Source organism: Setaria viridis, chromosome 6 (assembly GCF_005286985.2).
Source record: "Setaria viridis chromosome 6, Setaria_viridis_v4.0, whole genome shotgun sequence".
Lineage (NCBI taxonomy): Eukaryota > Viridiplantae > Streptophyta > Magnoliopsida > Poales > Poaceae > Setaria > Setaria viridis.
The window spans coordinates 8502490-8518732 of record NC_048268.2 but is presented as its reverse complement, the minus strand read 5'-3'; the positions used below and the strand labels follow the sequence as shown (position 1 = coordinate 8518732).

General features: G+C 44.3%; 1 protein-coding gene across 1 annotated transcript; it reads right to left on the bottom strand.

Annotated features, from left to right (window-relative positions):
* Positions 1-13616: 13616 nt before the first annotated feature.
* On the bottom strand, positions 13617-15708 carry LOC117861526 (WUSCHEL-related homeobox 10). Its single transcript, XM_034745098.2, has 3 exons — positions 14986-15708; positions 14657-14844; positions 13617-13884 (listed from the first exon to the last, which is right to left on the bottom strand). Exons 1-3 carry the CDS (start codon positions 15551-15553, stop codon positions 13867-13869), a joined length of 774 nt encoding a protein of 257 aa, XP_034600989.1. The 5' UTR covers positions 15554-15708; the 3' UTR covers positions 13617-13866.
* Positions 15709-16243: the final 535 nt, after the last annotated feature.

The window sequence follows — 16243 nt, the reverse complement described above, 5'->3', positions numbered from 1 at the left end:
TCTAAAGATCAATCGGCCGATCCTCGACTGTAGCATCAATCGGCCGATCCTTGACTGTAGCACCAACCAACCGATCTTTAACTGTAGCGCCATTCGGCCGATTTCCAATTGTCGCCCCTGTATCTCGCCATATCTTCTAATTTCTTCCTCCCCTGACGCCGATTTTACTCGTGTCGAAATCTGGCGTCAACACCTTGATTAGGCATATCGTGAAGATCCATTAAATTGGGTGAGCAGACTTTTTTATGCAACAGGGTTACATGATGGAGATAATTAAGCATAATGGAGGGTAGCACTATAACATCCCACACATGCAATGTGATAGAGAGCTATACAATCAACCATTGGAATTTGTCAACTACATAAGCTTTTGTTTTCATGAACTTGCTTGAAGCACATTTCAATTGCATTTGTATCCATTGGTGTCTAGCGGTTAGAGAAGTGAAAAGGTCGCATGTATGTCCAACCACGCACATCAATCAAATGTTTTACTCGATGATAATGAGATAGACAAATACCAATAGATGGACACAAGAAAACATCAAATAGATGGACACGAACAAACATTAGCCTAGATGATCATTGGTGAGTAGATAAACAACTTGAACATGTGTTGTTCATTATTTTCATATAATAACATAGTAGGTTAGCTTGAACATAGATCTCTTAAAATCTTCAAGATTGTCATCGTCATGGGCTTCATCATGAATCGAAATCAGGTCGTTGTAAAAAGTGGTGCTCATACCCATGCCGGAATGAAACTAGGGTAGCCGTAGCACTATTGACACCTCATTAATGTACTACTATCTATGCAAACAAGTAAGCATGATGGGCAATATCAAATTGGAGATCTTGTGCAGCTACTTGTGGGAGCTCTAACCTTCATTTAAATGTGTTGCAAAAGGGTAAGAATGATGTTTACTACTTCGACCATGTCTTCCTCACGCACGACACCCATGTCATAGCCACACCCATAGTCCACATGATGCTCTATGACTGCAGTGGCTTGTTAATCTGGCACATTAGTCTTCAAATTATTCCACATCCATGGTGATTAATACCATCCTTCCATCATATCACCATCCTTCACCTTATTTATCACGTTTATCTACAATGAATTGGTTAGACTTTTCTACCTAGTCTAATAGGTCAATCCTTACATGAAGTGTTGATTGCATATAAGAGAAAAATAAACCTTATATATATGAATGATAAGAATATTTGTTGATCACATCCACATATATAACACTACCAAGGCTAATTGAGACAAATGCCTTCCACTTGCAATTCTAGCCAACAAGCAAGCACATCATGCATCTCATCCAAAATAATCTTTAAACTACTACCTCCGATCTACATCCGAGTGCTGACCGCCCTACTAAACATATATCCTATCACATTCCTACCATTCTACGTGAGAGGCTCCAAGGAGCCAAAATGGGCCCGTGTCAATGATTGGCATGACCCATGTCCATGAGCTTTTGGCCACCATTGTGCATCATGGACCTAAAACCAATGGTGGACCCAATGGGTGGGCCAGGTATGCCTTGGCATACCCCAAAAAATCAGCCCTAGCCCATTAAAAAGATCATTCCCAACACAGCCTAGTAGAGTGATGCCTAGACTCAAGCCTTGTTCTACTGCATTCACACGCCACACGCGTACCAGCCAGCAGGACTGCATGAGCCACGAGGGGTTCAGCGTTAGCAAGGGCAATGGGTGATGGTCGCTGCCTTCGGCCCCGGTTTCCATGCCTCAGCGTCCACCATCTACGCAACTGCGGCGACGCCCGCTTCCACAGCTCGACCTCGCCCATCCAAGAGATAACAACTGCGGATTCAAGTTCCAAGGTTTGAAAAGTTTCAATTTGTAAAACCCTAGTTGGCTAGCCTGCTTTGCTGCTATGGACCGTGGACCTATGGGGATTGTTTTGAGATGAATAAACATTGGTAACTGATGTAGGATATAAAAATTAGGAATTGATTGATGGGTACGGTTGATGCATTGGTATTTTGTCCAGACAATTATTGAACAATAAAGAGGATATTTTCTTCTAAGTGGATGAAGATGGTATAATCAAAACTTCCATGATCTTTAGAAAGCGTAGGCTAGACAAGAAGTAACTTGGTAACCATCGATCTTGAACTATATATTGTAGGTGTGTAAGCTTCTTTTATGTATATTTTGGACCTAATATTGAACAGTTTGTATTGTAATTTATGCAACTTTTACACTTAATTGTTGAACTTAAGTCTTGACATGCTATTTGTATTCTTGTAGATCGAATCCTGATAAATTTGAAAAATGTTTACCGAATTGTATATAGATCACCATTCGGATATGGATTATACCGAGTTGTATATGAAAACATTATCGTGACATACTCTTTCGTAAATTCTTGGGTACGCCACTGCCTAAAACACGATGATGTGCAAATATGGAGTGATTATTATCATGGATGATAAATGTTAGTGACATCATTTTATGCTAATATTGAGGCTCTACAAGGGGTGAAAAAGTGTAATTATGGGGCACGAACAGGGCGCCTCCAGCCTTGGCCATGGCAACCGTGTCCTCCTCATTTTCTTCATTGTTAGAGTTAGATGCTTGGGTTTTCTATGGCCGTGGTGGAGAAAAGAGAGAAGTGATGCGCATTAGGTTATTTAATTTGTAGTTTATGGTCCTGCTCAACAGCAGCATAAGGAAAAAATTTTGATTGAAATAGCGCACGGTTGTAGTAAAGAATCGCTACCATATATAATTGGTGGAGATTTAGTATCATGCGTCGCCCTGAGGATAAAAATAAGGACAATTTTCATGCAAAATGGCCAGATTTATTTAATATGGTCATTCAAAACCTTGATCTTAGAGAGATAGAAATGTGTCAAGTTGCCAATATACATGGGCGAGCAGCAGAGATGATCCAAAATTTGAGAAACTTGATAGGGTCTTAGTTTGTACAGAGTGGGAGCAAAAACTCCCTCTTACAACAGTACATGCTAAAGACAGAAGTAATTCAGATCATACGCCTTTATTGCTAAATACAGGTGCTTCTTCCCACAATAGGCAGCAACCATTGTTCAAATTTGAATGTGGCTGGCTTATTCAAGATGCTTTCTATGAGTTGATTGCTGATAAGTGGCGATCTGAAACTAGAGGAACCACTGCTCTGAAAATATGGCAGAATAAAATAAGAGTTCTTCAATAATTTTTGAGGGGCTGGGCCAAAAATCAGTTGGCCACAACAAAAACGAGAAGAAGAAGTTGATCTTCATGATTGGATAAGAAAGCTGAGAATAGAGTGCTCTCTAATCAGGAGTTAAATATGAAACACTACCTCAATGAACGTTTAGTTCACTTATTAAGGGAGGAGGAAATTAAGTGGTATGAGAGAGCTAAAACAAAGGACCTCTTGGAAGGTGATGATAACACCCAATATTTCATTTGGTCGCTAATGGTAAACATAGAAAACAACGCATCTTCAAATTAGAACATGAAGAGGGCATAATAGTGGGTGATGCTGAATTGAAAGAATATATCACAAACTATTACAAGGGGTTGTTTGGACCACCAAATGACAATAATTTTAGCATGGTGGAAAATCAAAATAATGACATTCCTCAGGTGACAGAGGATGAAAATAATTTCCTCACAGCACCATTCACGGAGAGGGAAGTAAAAGAGGCGGTGTTCCAAATGGAGCATAATAAATCTCCTGGCTCTGATTGTTTCGCAGCAGAGTTTTATCAAGTTTTATCAAGTTTTCTAGGAAATTATTAAATCAGACCTTATGGCATTATTCATTGATTTTTATGAAGGATGCCTCCCTCTCCATAGTCTCAATTTTGGAGTAATTACTTTACTTCCAAAAATAATAGAGGCAACAAAGATACAACAATATAAACCCATTTGCTTACTCAATGTGAGCTTTAAATTTTCACCAAGGTGGCTACCAATAGGCTCATGGGAGTGGCTAGCAAAGGGGTTCAGCCCTCACAAACAGCTTTCATGCCACGTCGAAATATAATGGAAGGAGTAGTAATATTGCACGAAACTAACCCTGAGTTACACACCAAAAAACTCAATAGTGTGATTCTCAAAATTGACTTTGAAAAGGCTTATGATAAAGTAAATGGTCTTTTCTACAACAAACCCTTAGAATTAAAGGATTTTGCCAGCGATGGTGTACATGGATTGAAAATTTTGTTTCTGGAGGAAGTGTGGGCATCAAAATCAATGATGACATTGGGCACTACTTCCAAACAAAAAAAGAATCTTAGGCAAATAGACCCCATGTCACCTATCCTATTCAATATTGTGGCTCATGCTCTCTATTTTAATTAAGAGGGCTAAGGATGATGGCCAAATTGATGGAGTGATACCTCACTTGGTGGATGATGGATTGTTGATCCTACATATGCAGATGACACAATCATATTTATGGATCATGACTTAGAGCAAGCTAAGAACATGAAGCTCTTGCTTTGCGTCTTTGAACAACTGTCAAGTTTAAAAATTAACTTCCACAAAAGTGAGATATTTTGTTATGAAGCTACAAAATAGTACAAGCAAGAATATACTAAATTGTTTGGTTACGGCCTAGGGTCGTACCCTTTCAAGCACCTAGGAATCCCCATGCATCACAATAAACTCCGTAATGCAGATTGGAATGTTATCGAGGAAAGATTAAAACAAAAACTAAGTACCTAGAAGGCCAAACATTTATCTAATGGGGAACGACTGATTTTATTGAATTCTATCCTAAGAAGTCTCCCTATGTTCATGATGTCCTTCTTTAAGATCCTTAAAGGAGTCCTAAAAACACTGGATTTTTATCGATCCAAATTCTTTTAGCAAGGTAACAATAATAAACAAAAATACTGCCTAGCCAAATGGAACATATTGTGCCGTCCTAAAGATCAAGAGGGTTTGGGAATAACAAACCTCTTGATTATAAATAAATGTCTACTCAGCATATAGTTATTTAAATTGCTGAATGAAAATGGCATGTGGCAAACCTTACTTAGAAATAAATATCTGAGTTCAAAGTGCCTATCTCAGGCTGCAACCAAATCCGGAGACTCGCATTTCTGGAAAGGTTTGTTAAAGGTTAGAGAAGATTTTCAGGGCTGCGGGACTTTCAAGATAAAAGATGGGTCACAAATCAGATTTTGGGAGGACACTTGGATTGGCTCTAAATCACTCAAAGAGCAATTTCCTAACTTATATAATATAGTCTATTATCCTCACACTACAGTGGGAAATGTTATGAACCAAACGCCATGGAATATCTCTTTTAGAATAGTTCTAATTGGGGATAAACTGACTGCCTGGCATAACCTTGTAGCTAAAATAGCTTCTTACCAGCTTTCTGAAGGGAGGGACAATTTTATCTAGGACTTACATAGCCAAGGTGATTTTACTGTAAGGTCTATGTATCAATATCTCATAAATCAGGATGCTTCTCCCACCAATAAATTTATATGGAAGCTAAAGATCCCTCTAAAAATTAAAGTTTTCCTTTGGTACCTCTAACGAGGTGTTATTTTAACAAAGGATAACTTAGCGAAGAAAAACTAGTCTGGAAGTCAAAAGTGTTGTTTCTGTGATTGTAATGAAATAATTAAGCATCTCTTTTTTATTGTTAACATGCCAAGATAATTTGAAGAGTTGTTAATATAGCTACTGGATTAACCCCGCCAAAATCAATAGTGCATATGCTTGGAAATTGGTTAACAGGCATAAGAAAGAATGATAGAAGTTTGATTTTTGTTGGAGTTGTAGCTCTCATGTGAGCAATTTGGTGTACGCAAAACGATGTGGTTTTTGAGAAAAATGTATTCACCTCTTTTATGCAGGCTGTTTTCATAGCAGTATATTGGCTGCGATTTGGGTCCTTGTTATAGCGGCGAGAGGAAAAAAGAGAGACTATCTGTTTAGCAAGTAAGGCATTAGAAGTCATCGCCTTGGATATCTTTGTCAAGAATGGATGGAGAAGCAATAATAGACTTTTCTTTTAATTTCTTCCTATCATGGGTACTTTTTTTCTATTATATGTGATCAACTTGTGAGCTGAAAATTATTTAAAAATATGGTTGTGTGTGGCTGCAGAGGCCAGAGACAATTCCTTTTTCTAAAAAAAATTGGTATAGGCGAACCAAACAGCCTGGAAAGGAAGAGCAACATATTGAAGACAACATATTGAAGAGACGGGCGGAACTGAATGGTTCCGCGAAAGCTGCCTGAGGTGGGGACCGACCTCCCGTAGATAATATGTAGATTAATTTTATATTTATTATTTTTCTTATATGTAGATCAATTTTGGACGGTGGGTATAATGAAGAACCTATTTTGAAAGTGAGAAATTTGATACAAATTTCATAAGGAAAAACTCAATTTCTATATAGTTCTTTAATTAAAAAATAATCTGGTTCAATATTTGGTGCATAGCATCCTACTACAATTTTTTTGAATTATTTTTTACATACCCATCGATCTTTTAACTGTTCAACCATCACTACGGGAAACACACAATTTGCCGAGTGCCACAGGCACTCGGCAAAGACCCAAAAACACTCGGCAAAGGCTTTGCCGAGTGTTACACTCGGCATACCGCACACGGCAAATTTTGTGTCGGCAAACACTACTTTGCCGAGTGTCAAAACTCGAGCACTCGGCAAACATTTTGCCGACGGTCAAAAAACACTCGGCGAAAAGATATACTCGACGAAATGGGCATTGACGGCGTCGGGGGTAACGGCGGGTTTGCCGAGTGCCAGACGGTAGGCACTCGGCAAACACCAGGGCTTTGCCGAGTGTCAACACTCGGCAAACACCCCCGCTATGCCGAGTGTCAGCACTCGGCAAAGCCCTGGTGTTTGCCGAGTGCCTACACACGGCAAACTCAGGCACTTTGTCGAGTGCCGTGTCCCTGACACTCAGCAAAGCCCTGATGTTTGCCGAGTGTTTTGGCTTTAACACTCGGCAAAGTCCAGGCGTCTGGTGGTGCAACTGCCACCTTTGCCGAGTGTTAAAGCCAAAACACTCGGCAAAGGCTCCTCTTTGCCGAGTGTTACACTCGGCAAAGTGCCCAGAGCCCCCCTTTTTTTCCTGTTTTGTCACGTATAATGGACCCCTCTCAATTCACAATACACATCATCACAGGTATTTGTAATAAACAATCACATGCATAATTCACAACCACCATTAGAAACATTATTCATAAACATCACAGGCATAATTCAACATAAGCATGAAACAATCCATAAATCCAAGTTCAAGTCACAATTTAGTTTCAACCAAGTTCACAACCAAGTCTAGTTTCGTGGAGGCCAAGGAGACCACTGTGACAAATCTTGATCTTCATTATTCGAAGCCGCCGATTGATTCTGCACATAGGATAGGACATTCTGAGCTAACATCTAAAGTTGTCAAAATTAAAGTATTGAATCTTAAGCACAATGTGTCAAGTGACTCACAGGAGTAGTCGTGGGTGGCTGAGGCGGAGGGAACAGCATCGGCGGTGGCGGAGGCAAAGACTGACCCATGCTCGAAGCAAAATTCTGCATGTACTGGAACATCTGGTCCATCCTCATTCGATTTTCTTCCTCCATCCTCCACCGCATGTCCTCCATCTGCGCCGCCATCTCCTCTTGTTTCTTCCTTGCTTCTTCCACCTGGGCCTACAATATTTCATTGCAATGTTATAATGCAAAGCTAAAGAATAACAACAAACGAACGATGAATGGAAGAGAAAGAACCTGGAGAGCCTCCATCTGGAACTGTGAAGTGGTGGGTCGTGGGCGTATCGCTGGGCTCGAGTCCGTGCTCCTAGCTCGGATCTGAGAGAGAGTGGGAGTAGAGGCCGTGTCGATTATGCCGTCGCCAATCCAATATCGGTCATGCTTCTTGCCTCCTCCCACCCTCATCATGATTTCTCCATCAATGTCCTCGGAGCTCGGATCGAAGTCTGGCCCGTGAACCTCCCTAGCCATCTTTGTATACTCGCTGACGCGACTGTGTATGCTAGGATGGTTGTACGCCTCGGACGGGTCATCTGGGTTGAAATTGATATCAGCCGTCGCCTTGCCCTTTTTGGAGAGGACCCATGCCTTGAGCTGGGAGCAAGGTCGGCCATCATGTGACGCCGACTGCGGCAAAAAGTACAAAATGATTAGGAATTATGTAGAATTGAACGTTAGAATAAAGAATTGAAATTGCGTACCCATTTTTCTCTATATTCATCAAGGCTTAGGCTGCCTTGATGGTGTGGTGCAGTCGGCATCTGCAAACGCCGCTGCCGGCAAGAAAGGTGGTTCTCCAACCACCCGGGCTCCAACCACACGTCGACCATCTTCTCCCAGCACTGGATATGCGCACGACACCACCACGGAGGCACCTACAGCATCAAGCGTGTGACATATGAAAAAGAAATTGAGCCTAATTAATCTTAAATAGTAAGTATCAACGTTCTTTACTTACCCTCATGAATTGGTCCTTAGTCAGGTTCATTATTCTTGCCTCCTCTTTTCTAACCTTCATCCGTCTGTATTGAGCGTGGAATTCAATGATGGCCTGGATGCGTGCCTCGTAATGCATGTCCTTCACGAGCTTCTTGGTGGCTACATCACAGACGGCCTTCGCCTTGGCCTCAAATCCCTCCTGGCATCTATAGAAATCCTGCATATAGACGCGTATACATTTATTATTTCAAGAATGTTGAACGTAGGTGATGTATTGAGCAATTTAGTGCGAGGAGTACTTACCCACAGCTTGGCCTTGACCCGCTCCGCTATGTTGGGGAATCTCCTCTGTTGACGATCAGGGACGTCGGGGGCGGCGATGTAGTGGTCCCACGTGTAGGCCGGCTGCTGCTGTCCGGCGTACGCCACCAAGCCAGGGAAGTGAACCCTGCACAAAAGGCCAAGGATCCCGTTGGCCTTATGGTTGTGGTCACCCCCACTAAGCTTAATTCAACTCCTGCACAAGTCATTAATATAAATTATTAGTTTTTGTAACTTTCAACATAAGAACATTATTAAGAATATTTAAAGTTACTTACTTGGTCCCAACCGGTTTAATCAGCGGGCGTAAATGCTCAGGTATCGGACACTTCAGGAGGGATGAGGGACCTCGCAACCATATCTTGGACTGGGCATCCCCTGCCTCCCCATCCCCCTCCTGCTCCTGCTGCTCCTCCTCCTCCGCCTCCTCCTGCTCGTCGTCCCCAGAGGCGTGTGCGGAAGGTAGCTCCTCCTCCTCCTCCTCCTCCTCCTCCACCACCTCAGGTTCAGGCAACGGGGGCCTCGCCACTTTACCCTTCCCTCGAGGCCTCTGGACCACCACCTCCTCCTCCTCCTCCTCCTCCTCCTCACCCCTACGTTGAGGCCTGCCTCGACGCCTCCCTCGACCGCTCCCTAAACGTGACTCTGACCCTGAAGCAGTCCCTGACGCGGCCAGTCTCTCGCAAATCGACGTGAGCTTCCTCATACTGCCCACCATTGCTCAATGACCTGTAATTAAAAAGAGTAAACCAGTCAGCATAGATAAACAAAACATAATTACAAAGATATGCAAATTATAAATAAATTATAACTAAATTAGTACGACTCATACATGTATTAGAAATAATCATCATGATCGAGATTAGCTGGATCATAAGTCTCATCATCACTGTCATGCGTGTTGATATAGTCAAGCCCGTGCTCCGAAGGAGAAATGTCGTCATCACTGTCATTAGCTAATTGTAATCGTTGAAGTAATTCTAAGTCCTTCACATTCTGAACCTCGTCTCCACCGTCCTCTGCAGCAACCCTCTCGTTGTCTACTTCCATTCCGATCGCTTCGGTTAAATCTATCACAAAACTCCCTTCGAGCCCATCTTCTTGGAATAACTCTCCTTCGTGCGTGTTGGGGTCTATATTGTAATCTTCATTGTTTGGTACAGGTAGTTTACCGTGTGGCGATACCTTGTACACAACATCCCAACCCTTAAGACGGCTGTCGGTTTGGCACGGGTATGACAAATAATAAACTTGCGTGGCCTGTTAAGCCACAATATAGACATCGTCTCCTGGTAACATGGATGACTGTCGAATTTCGACTAGCCCAAGATTAGGGGCCCGTCTCACGACAGATGGATCAAACCAATGGCATTTGAATATAACTGGATTAAGAGGTTTGCACCCATGAAAAGTTAGTTCGTATATTTCTTCAATTCTTCCGTAGTACTCGACCCCATCAGAGCCTGGCGTGAAAACTCCGGTATTTGTGGTTCTTCGATTGGGCCGACTCTACTCGTGCCTTGTTGTGTGAAAACGATATCCGTTGACGTCATAACCGGCAAACGATCTGACCCTATAGTCACAGCCATCGGCAACCTGTCTCAACTCGACATTAATAGACGCATCGGTTCGGCCCTGCAAGTTCAAACAGGGCGGTTCGTTATATTAATCGTATGTACGAGAATGTCCGAAGAAATGAAATTGTACCTTCTGTTTGAACCAAGAAATGAAATCGGGCATTCCATTTCCCGCACCCTCTTTGAGAAGAGTCTCAGCTTCGTGCGGGTACGGTTGCCTTGATTTATGCCAGAATTGTCGATGAAATTGCCTGTAGCAACAACAAATATACGTTTAGGCAAGAGAATGGTGACTACTTCGAAACAAGTTTGTTGAGAACTTACATCATGTACGGCTCCACCTCAGATAGGTTGGTCAACACATACAACATGATAGAGCGCCACTCTTCATGGTTTAGGGTCTTCCGGGTCGCACCACTTGCACTTCCGAGTTGCCCTCGGAAAATGCTAAGGCTCAATTCATCTTCACTGGCATTGTAACGAGGAGGTGGATTATGCACGCTAGGAAGGTTGTTAGCGTAGTATTTTGATGTGAAGTTTGACACATCCTCCAGAATGTATGCCTCTGCAATGGATGCTTCAATTTTGCACTTATTCTTACATTTAGTTCGAAGAACCTTTTGACATCTCTCAATTGAATAGCACCAACGACCCTGCACAGGCCCCCCCATTCGTGCTTCATACGGAAGGTGTAGAATCATATGCTTTATTGGATTGAAGAAGCCTGGAGGAAAGATCTTCTCCAACTTACAGAGCAACACAAGCGCCATTGTTTCCATTTCTGCAACCACGGTACGAGATAACTCCTTCGCACAAAGCCGGCGGAAGAAATTGCTCAACTCCGCTAGCACCTGCCACACATGCTCAGGAACATAGCCTCGAACCATCATCGGAAGTAGGCGCTCAAGCCATATATGGTAATCATGACTCTTGAACCCATTGATTCGCATAGTTGCTAAATTCACTCCCCTCTTCAAGTTCGCTGCATAGCCATCAGGGAACATTAACGTTTGGAACCATTCTAGAACCTTCCTCCTTTGGGCCCTCGTCAGAACGAAATCGGCCTTAGGCTTCCTCCACGACTTGCCAGCTCTTGGAGGCGCCATGTTTAGCTGTGGTCTGTTGCACAACGTCGCTTGATCCACTCTAGCCTTAACGTTATCCTTTATCTTGTCAGGAATGTCCATTATTGTACCAAAAATTACCTCGGCGATATTTTTTTCCATGTGCATTACATCAATGTTATGTGGAATAAGAAGGTCATCAAAATAGGGTAGCTTCCACAAGCACAACTTCTGCGTCCAAGCATGTTGCTCGCCATATCCCAAAAAATCACCTTCTACATTATTGACCTCGGGGCGGCGCGGGGCGGCCGGGGCCGGTCGGGGGCGGCGCGGGGCGGGCCGGGGGCGGCGTCGGGCAGCCGGGGGCCGGTGCGGGGGCAGCCGGGGGCCGGCGCGGCGCGGGTCGGGCGGCGCGGGCGACAAGCGGCGTGGGCGGCCGGGGACGGCGCGTGCAGTGCGTGTGCCTGTGCGTGTGCGGTTGTGTGCGCGTGGGGGACTTAGGCCGGATTAATTTCCAATCAGCCTTTGCCGAGTGCTAGATCAGGGGCACTCGGCAAAGGATTTTTTTTCCGCCGGATTTCTGACCGACAATGACACGTGGACCCGCGGCGACCTTTGCCGAGTGTCCGCGGGATGACACTCGGCAAACAAATTTTTTACCGAGTGCCTCACTGCAGCACTCGGCAAATCAGTACCTATATTGCACGTGCAAAGTACTTTTAGTAATGAAAATTATGTAAACTTTGCAAAAACCTAGTCAAATTCACTAAACATTGCGTATTTCATTTTTTAAGTAATATTATTCCATTATTTCATGGATTTATAGCTCATATTGAATTTATATCTATTAAATTCATATACTTGCAATTAATAAATAAAAATTATCAAACGGATCCGAAAAATTCCCAAAATTTGACATGAACCGATCTATGTTCTCTATGGCCTATAAAAATAAATTTGAACTCAATGACAAATTCAAGTATCGATTCGACTCAAAATCTTAACGGATCCTTCCAACTTCTACGAATCCTCTCCAAAGATGCTTCGAATTCTAAGCATCATATGTCAAAATTTGTGCGAAATCTTGTCAATTTTTTACCACAGCCTTTGCATATGAAATCATAGCATCTTGGAAAATCTCGTGATTTTCAAACTTCGTTTGTATTTTTGAGAATTAAAAAATCATTTGGCCACACGTTCGTAGTCGTGTTTCCTTAACAAAATGTTCGAAATTTCTTTTCATTTTCTAGGCGAGACCTCAATTTGGACTCACTAACATGAATATGATTTTTCCACTCATATTATTCCATTATTCCAATCACCTGTAGTTCAAATTTGACTTAAATCAACAAATTACTCTAAATGAAATTAATTGATTAAATATAGCAAACACGTCAATAAATAGTCCACCTTCTACCATGCAGTGCCAAATGTCATACATATGGAGTATAAAAAGTTTGGAGGGTGGAGGAGGGAAAAACACTCGGCAAACCTTCATGTTTGCCGAGTGCCCCATGGAGACACTCGGCAAACATGGAGGTTTGCCAAGTGCCCCGCCTAGCACTTGGCATACCTCGAGCTTTGCCGAGTGTCCCCCGTCGACACTCGGCAAACAGCTAACGTCCGTCACGGGCTTCACCGGACGCCGCACGTGCGGGTCACGTGCTCACGAGTTTGCCGAGTGGATTTTGTTTGCCGAGTGTCTCCTGCGAGTTTGCCGAGTATTTTTTTTTTGGCACTCGGCAAATGGTGTTTTCACCGAGTGTATTATGTTTGTTGAGTGTTACTAGGAATACACTCGGCAAACGCGGCCTTCGCCGAGTGCCCGCAATAATGCACTCGGTGAAAAAATTACACTCGGCGACTTTAGTGTTTCCCGTAGTGCATCAGCTGAATATCATCGCACTTAGGTGTGGTGATATTGCCTCAAATACAGATATTAGTACTTCTTTTAATTTGAATCAGGGAATCTAATAAGTTTGTTTCATAATAATTTTCTGTACCGATGCATTTCTTGTAATGTCGTAATTCAACTCATAATCTTGTGAAAAAAAATCTATATAAATGAAATTGTCATAATCTTAATCCAGGGACAAGCTACCTAGCTATGTGAGGTGTACATATATTCCAAATTTTCAATAGCATAAACAAGCACATGCCTTGAAAATATGCAATACAGCGCGAGCATGATGTGAATATTGAGGAAATAAGTCATTTAGATTACCGGTTCAGCTACAACAACTCCAGCACACTGATCAAAAGAAACTCTCAGGGGGCGATGCATTCAGATAATAATATACATCGATGTGGAGAGTGAGAGAGAACAACACAACACATTAGTACACACACACTGACACATGATCCGGACTTAAACGATCTGCTCATCAAGTGTTTGTGCTTCCTATCACACAACCTTGAATAATCATACAGGAGGCCAGCTGATTACGTTGATCTCGAAACCTGGAAAACAAAACAATTTTTAATCAGATAATCCTGTAAATTTCTTAACTGGCAGCACAATATACAATACTCATCTCAACGTTAAGTAATAGGACGTGTCTAGTCCGCCCTTACGGACTCCATTTTCCCCGCCTCCTCCCGCTCAACACCACCGCCACAGCCTGCCCTCCACCTCGCCAGCGCCGTCCCCGGTGCCGACAAGACCCGCCGTCGAGCCTCCGCCCCCCACCACCCTCCCTCCTTCATCCTTCGTCCCCCCTCCTCCTTCTACGTTGATGGCCTCTCTCCTCGCCTCCGTCGCCGCCCTGCCCATCTTTGGTGGCGCGGTCGCCGGATCCGTCATCGCTATCTCGACTGCTCCCGCGCTAACTCGTCGCTGGTGCTCACCCCGCCACCTCCACCACCCAGCTGGAGGTCCTTTGCAGCCCGGCGCCGGCGGCGCCGGTGCCACCTCCGCTCCCCCACCATCTCGACCACCACCACAGCTGGCCAGCGAGCCGCCCCGAAGCCTCCTCTAGGCCCACAGGCCACAGGTAACTCCAACCTCCAACCCCAAACCCGGAACCCCGAACTCTAAGGCTCACCGGTGCCATTGCTGAAGCTGGGGGAGAAGAACACCGGCCGGCCGTTTTAATCGACCAAAATACGGCCGGCCATGTTTAAGTCATTACCTAAGTAATGACCCTCACTAAAGTGGTTTCTACGAATTTAAGAAGCGCTATAGTTTCTCAAAGAAAAAGATATATACAAACAAAATAATATAGTCATCTACCAGGTAGTAGCATTCCCCCATCTGCAAGCTCTTCATGAGGACGCCGTGCTCGTTCACCGGCAGGATCTCACCGGAGGAGTGAACCAGCATCGCATCATGGCCGAACGTGCCGGCCAAGTCCAACGGCGCGCCGGCCCCGGGCACCTCATACACCGCCCCATTGATGAACACCTGGATAGACGTCATCCCTGCAGATAATTGTCATCGACCCGTAAGTAATGCCGAGATACCACAATGCAATACGATCAGCAATTCTAATAATTATGTATATGAGATGTTTAATATAGTAATGCTGAGATGCCACAATACAATGTATACTGTTATCTCACCAGTCGGTTGGTAGGTCATCTGGGAGGCGTCGCTAGCCGTGTAGCCGCAACGGTGGTCGCCGCCACGAGACATCAGCCCCATCTGCCGCGAGATGGCGAAGAGATCGTCGCCGCTGTCGACCTCCTCGGCGAAGAAGTGGGGCGCCGTTGCGGCAACGGACGGCAGGGGCGCGGCCGCGGGCATCATGCCAGCGCGCACCTGGCTGTGCCCGTTCATACCGAAGGGAGATGCGTTATCGTTGACGCCGTGGTAGTGGCCGGCGCCGACGCCGGCGGCCGGGAGCTGGTGGGCGGTGGCGCTGCAGGCCTGCTGAAGCTGGCGGGCGCGGCGGCGGGAGCGGGAGCGGCGGTTCTGGAACCAGTAGAAGACGTTGGCGTCGCGGACGGCGCCGAAGCGCTCGAGAAGGCGGCGGATGCGCGCCGTCTCGTCCTTGGCCGGGTTCACCATGCCGCTGTTGAAGATGGACTCGAGGATCAGGATCTGCTCCGGCTTCGGCGCCCACCGCGACCTCGCCATTGTCGGCTCGCCCTCGCTGCTGCGGTGAGCTTGGCCGTGGTGGGAGTCCATGGAGGGGGTGAAGAGGGAGAGAGGAGCTAGGAAATGATCAAAGCTAGGGAGCTAGGATGATGAGACAGTGTTGTGGAAAGGGACAAAGGAATAGAAGGGAAGCCAAAGGGAAGACCGACACAGGGCAAACCTAAATGGAGTGGAGGCATAATTGAGAGGGGTCTCTCTCTACTTATAGGGCTCTGTTTCTCTCTATGTGTGTGTGTGGAGAGAGAGAGAGTTCTTGTCTTTCATTGGCTAATATGATAATCAGGGCATTAAGCAAGCAAACAGCACAGGTGGTGATTAAGCTTTAGATTGTCATGTTGTGGAAGGGTGGTTGGTCCATAAACTATAATTTGGGTGCCGCTTATTTGTTTGAACTCTTGTATTGTATATTTATAGGACTCATCTTTACCAACGAATTTACCGACGAATTCAGTTCCATCCCAAATTACTATTCATTTTGCCTTTTCTAGATATATAAATTTTGATATGCACCTAGATATATATTATGCCTAGATACATGGCAAAAGTTATCTATCTAGAAAAGTCAAAACGAATAGTAATTTAGGATGGAGGAAGTAGCACTTAAAACTGGTAATAGGACCAGATACATGAAACTAATTGTTACCTACACCCTCTAGTACTCTCTTAATTTTCTCATCGCTGTTTAGGACAACAACTGAGCTTCCAATACATATTTATGCC

Excerpts from the sequence above, each read along its gene's own strand:
- LOC117861526 (XM_034745098.2), bottom strand. The coding sequence starts at position 15,553 with ATGGACTCCCACCACGGCCAAGCTCACCGCAGCAGCGAGGGCGAGCCG. Across the intron at positions 14,845-14,985 it reads GATGACCTACCAACCGACTG|GGATGACGTCTATCCAGGTG; the intron begins GTGAGATAACAG and ends AATTATCTGCAG.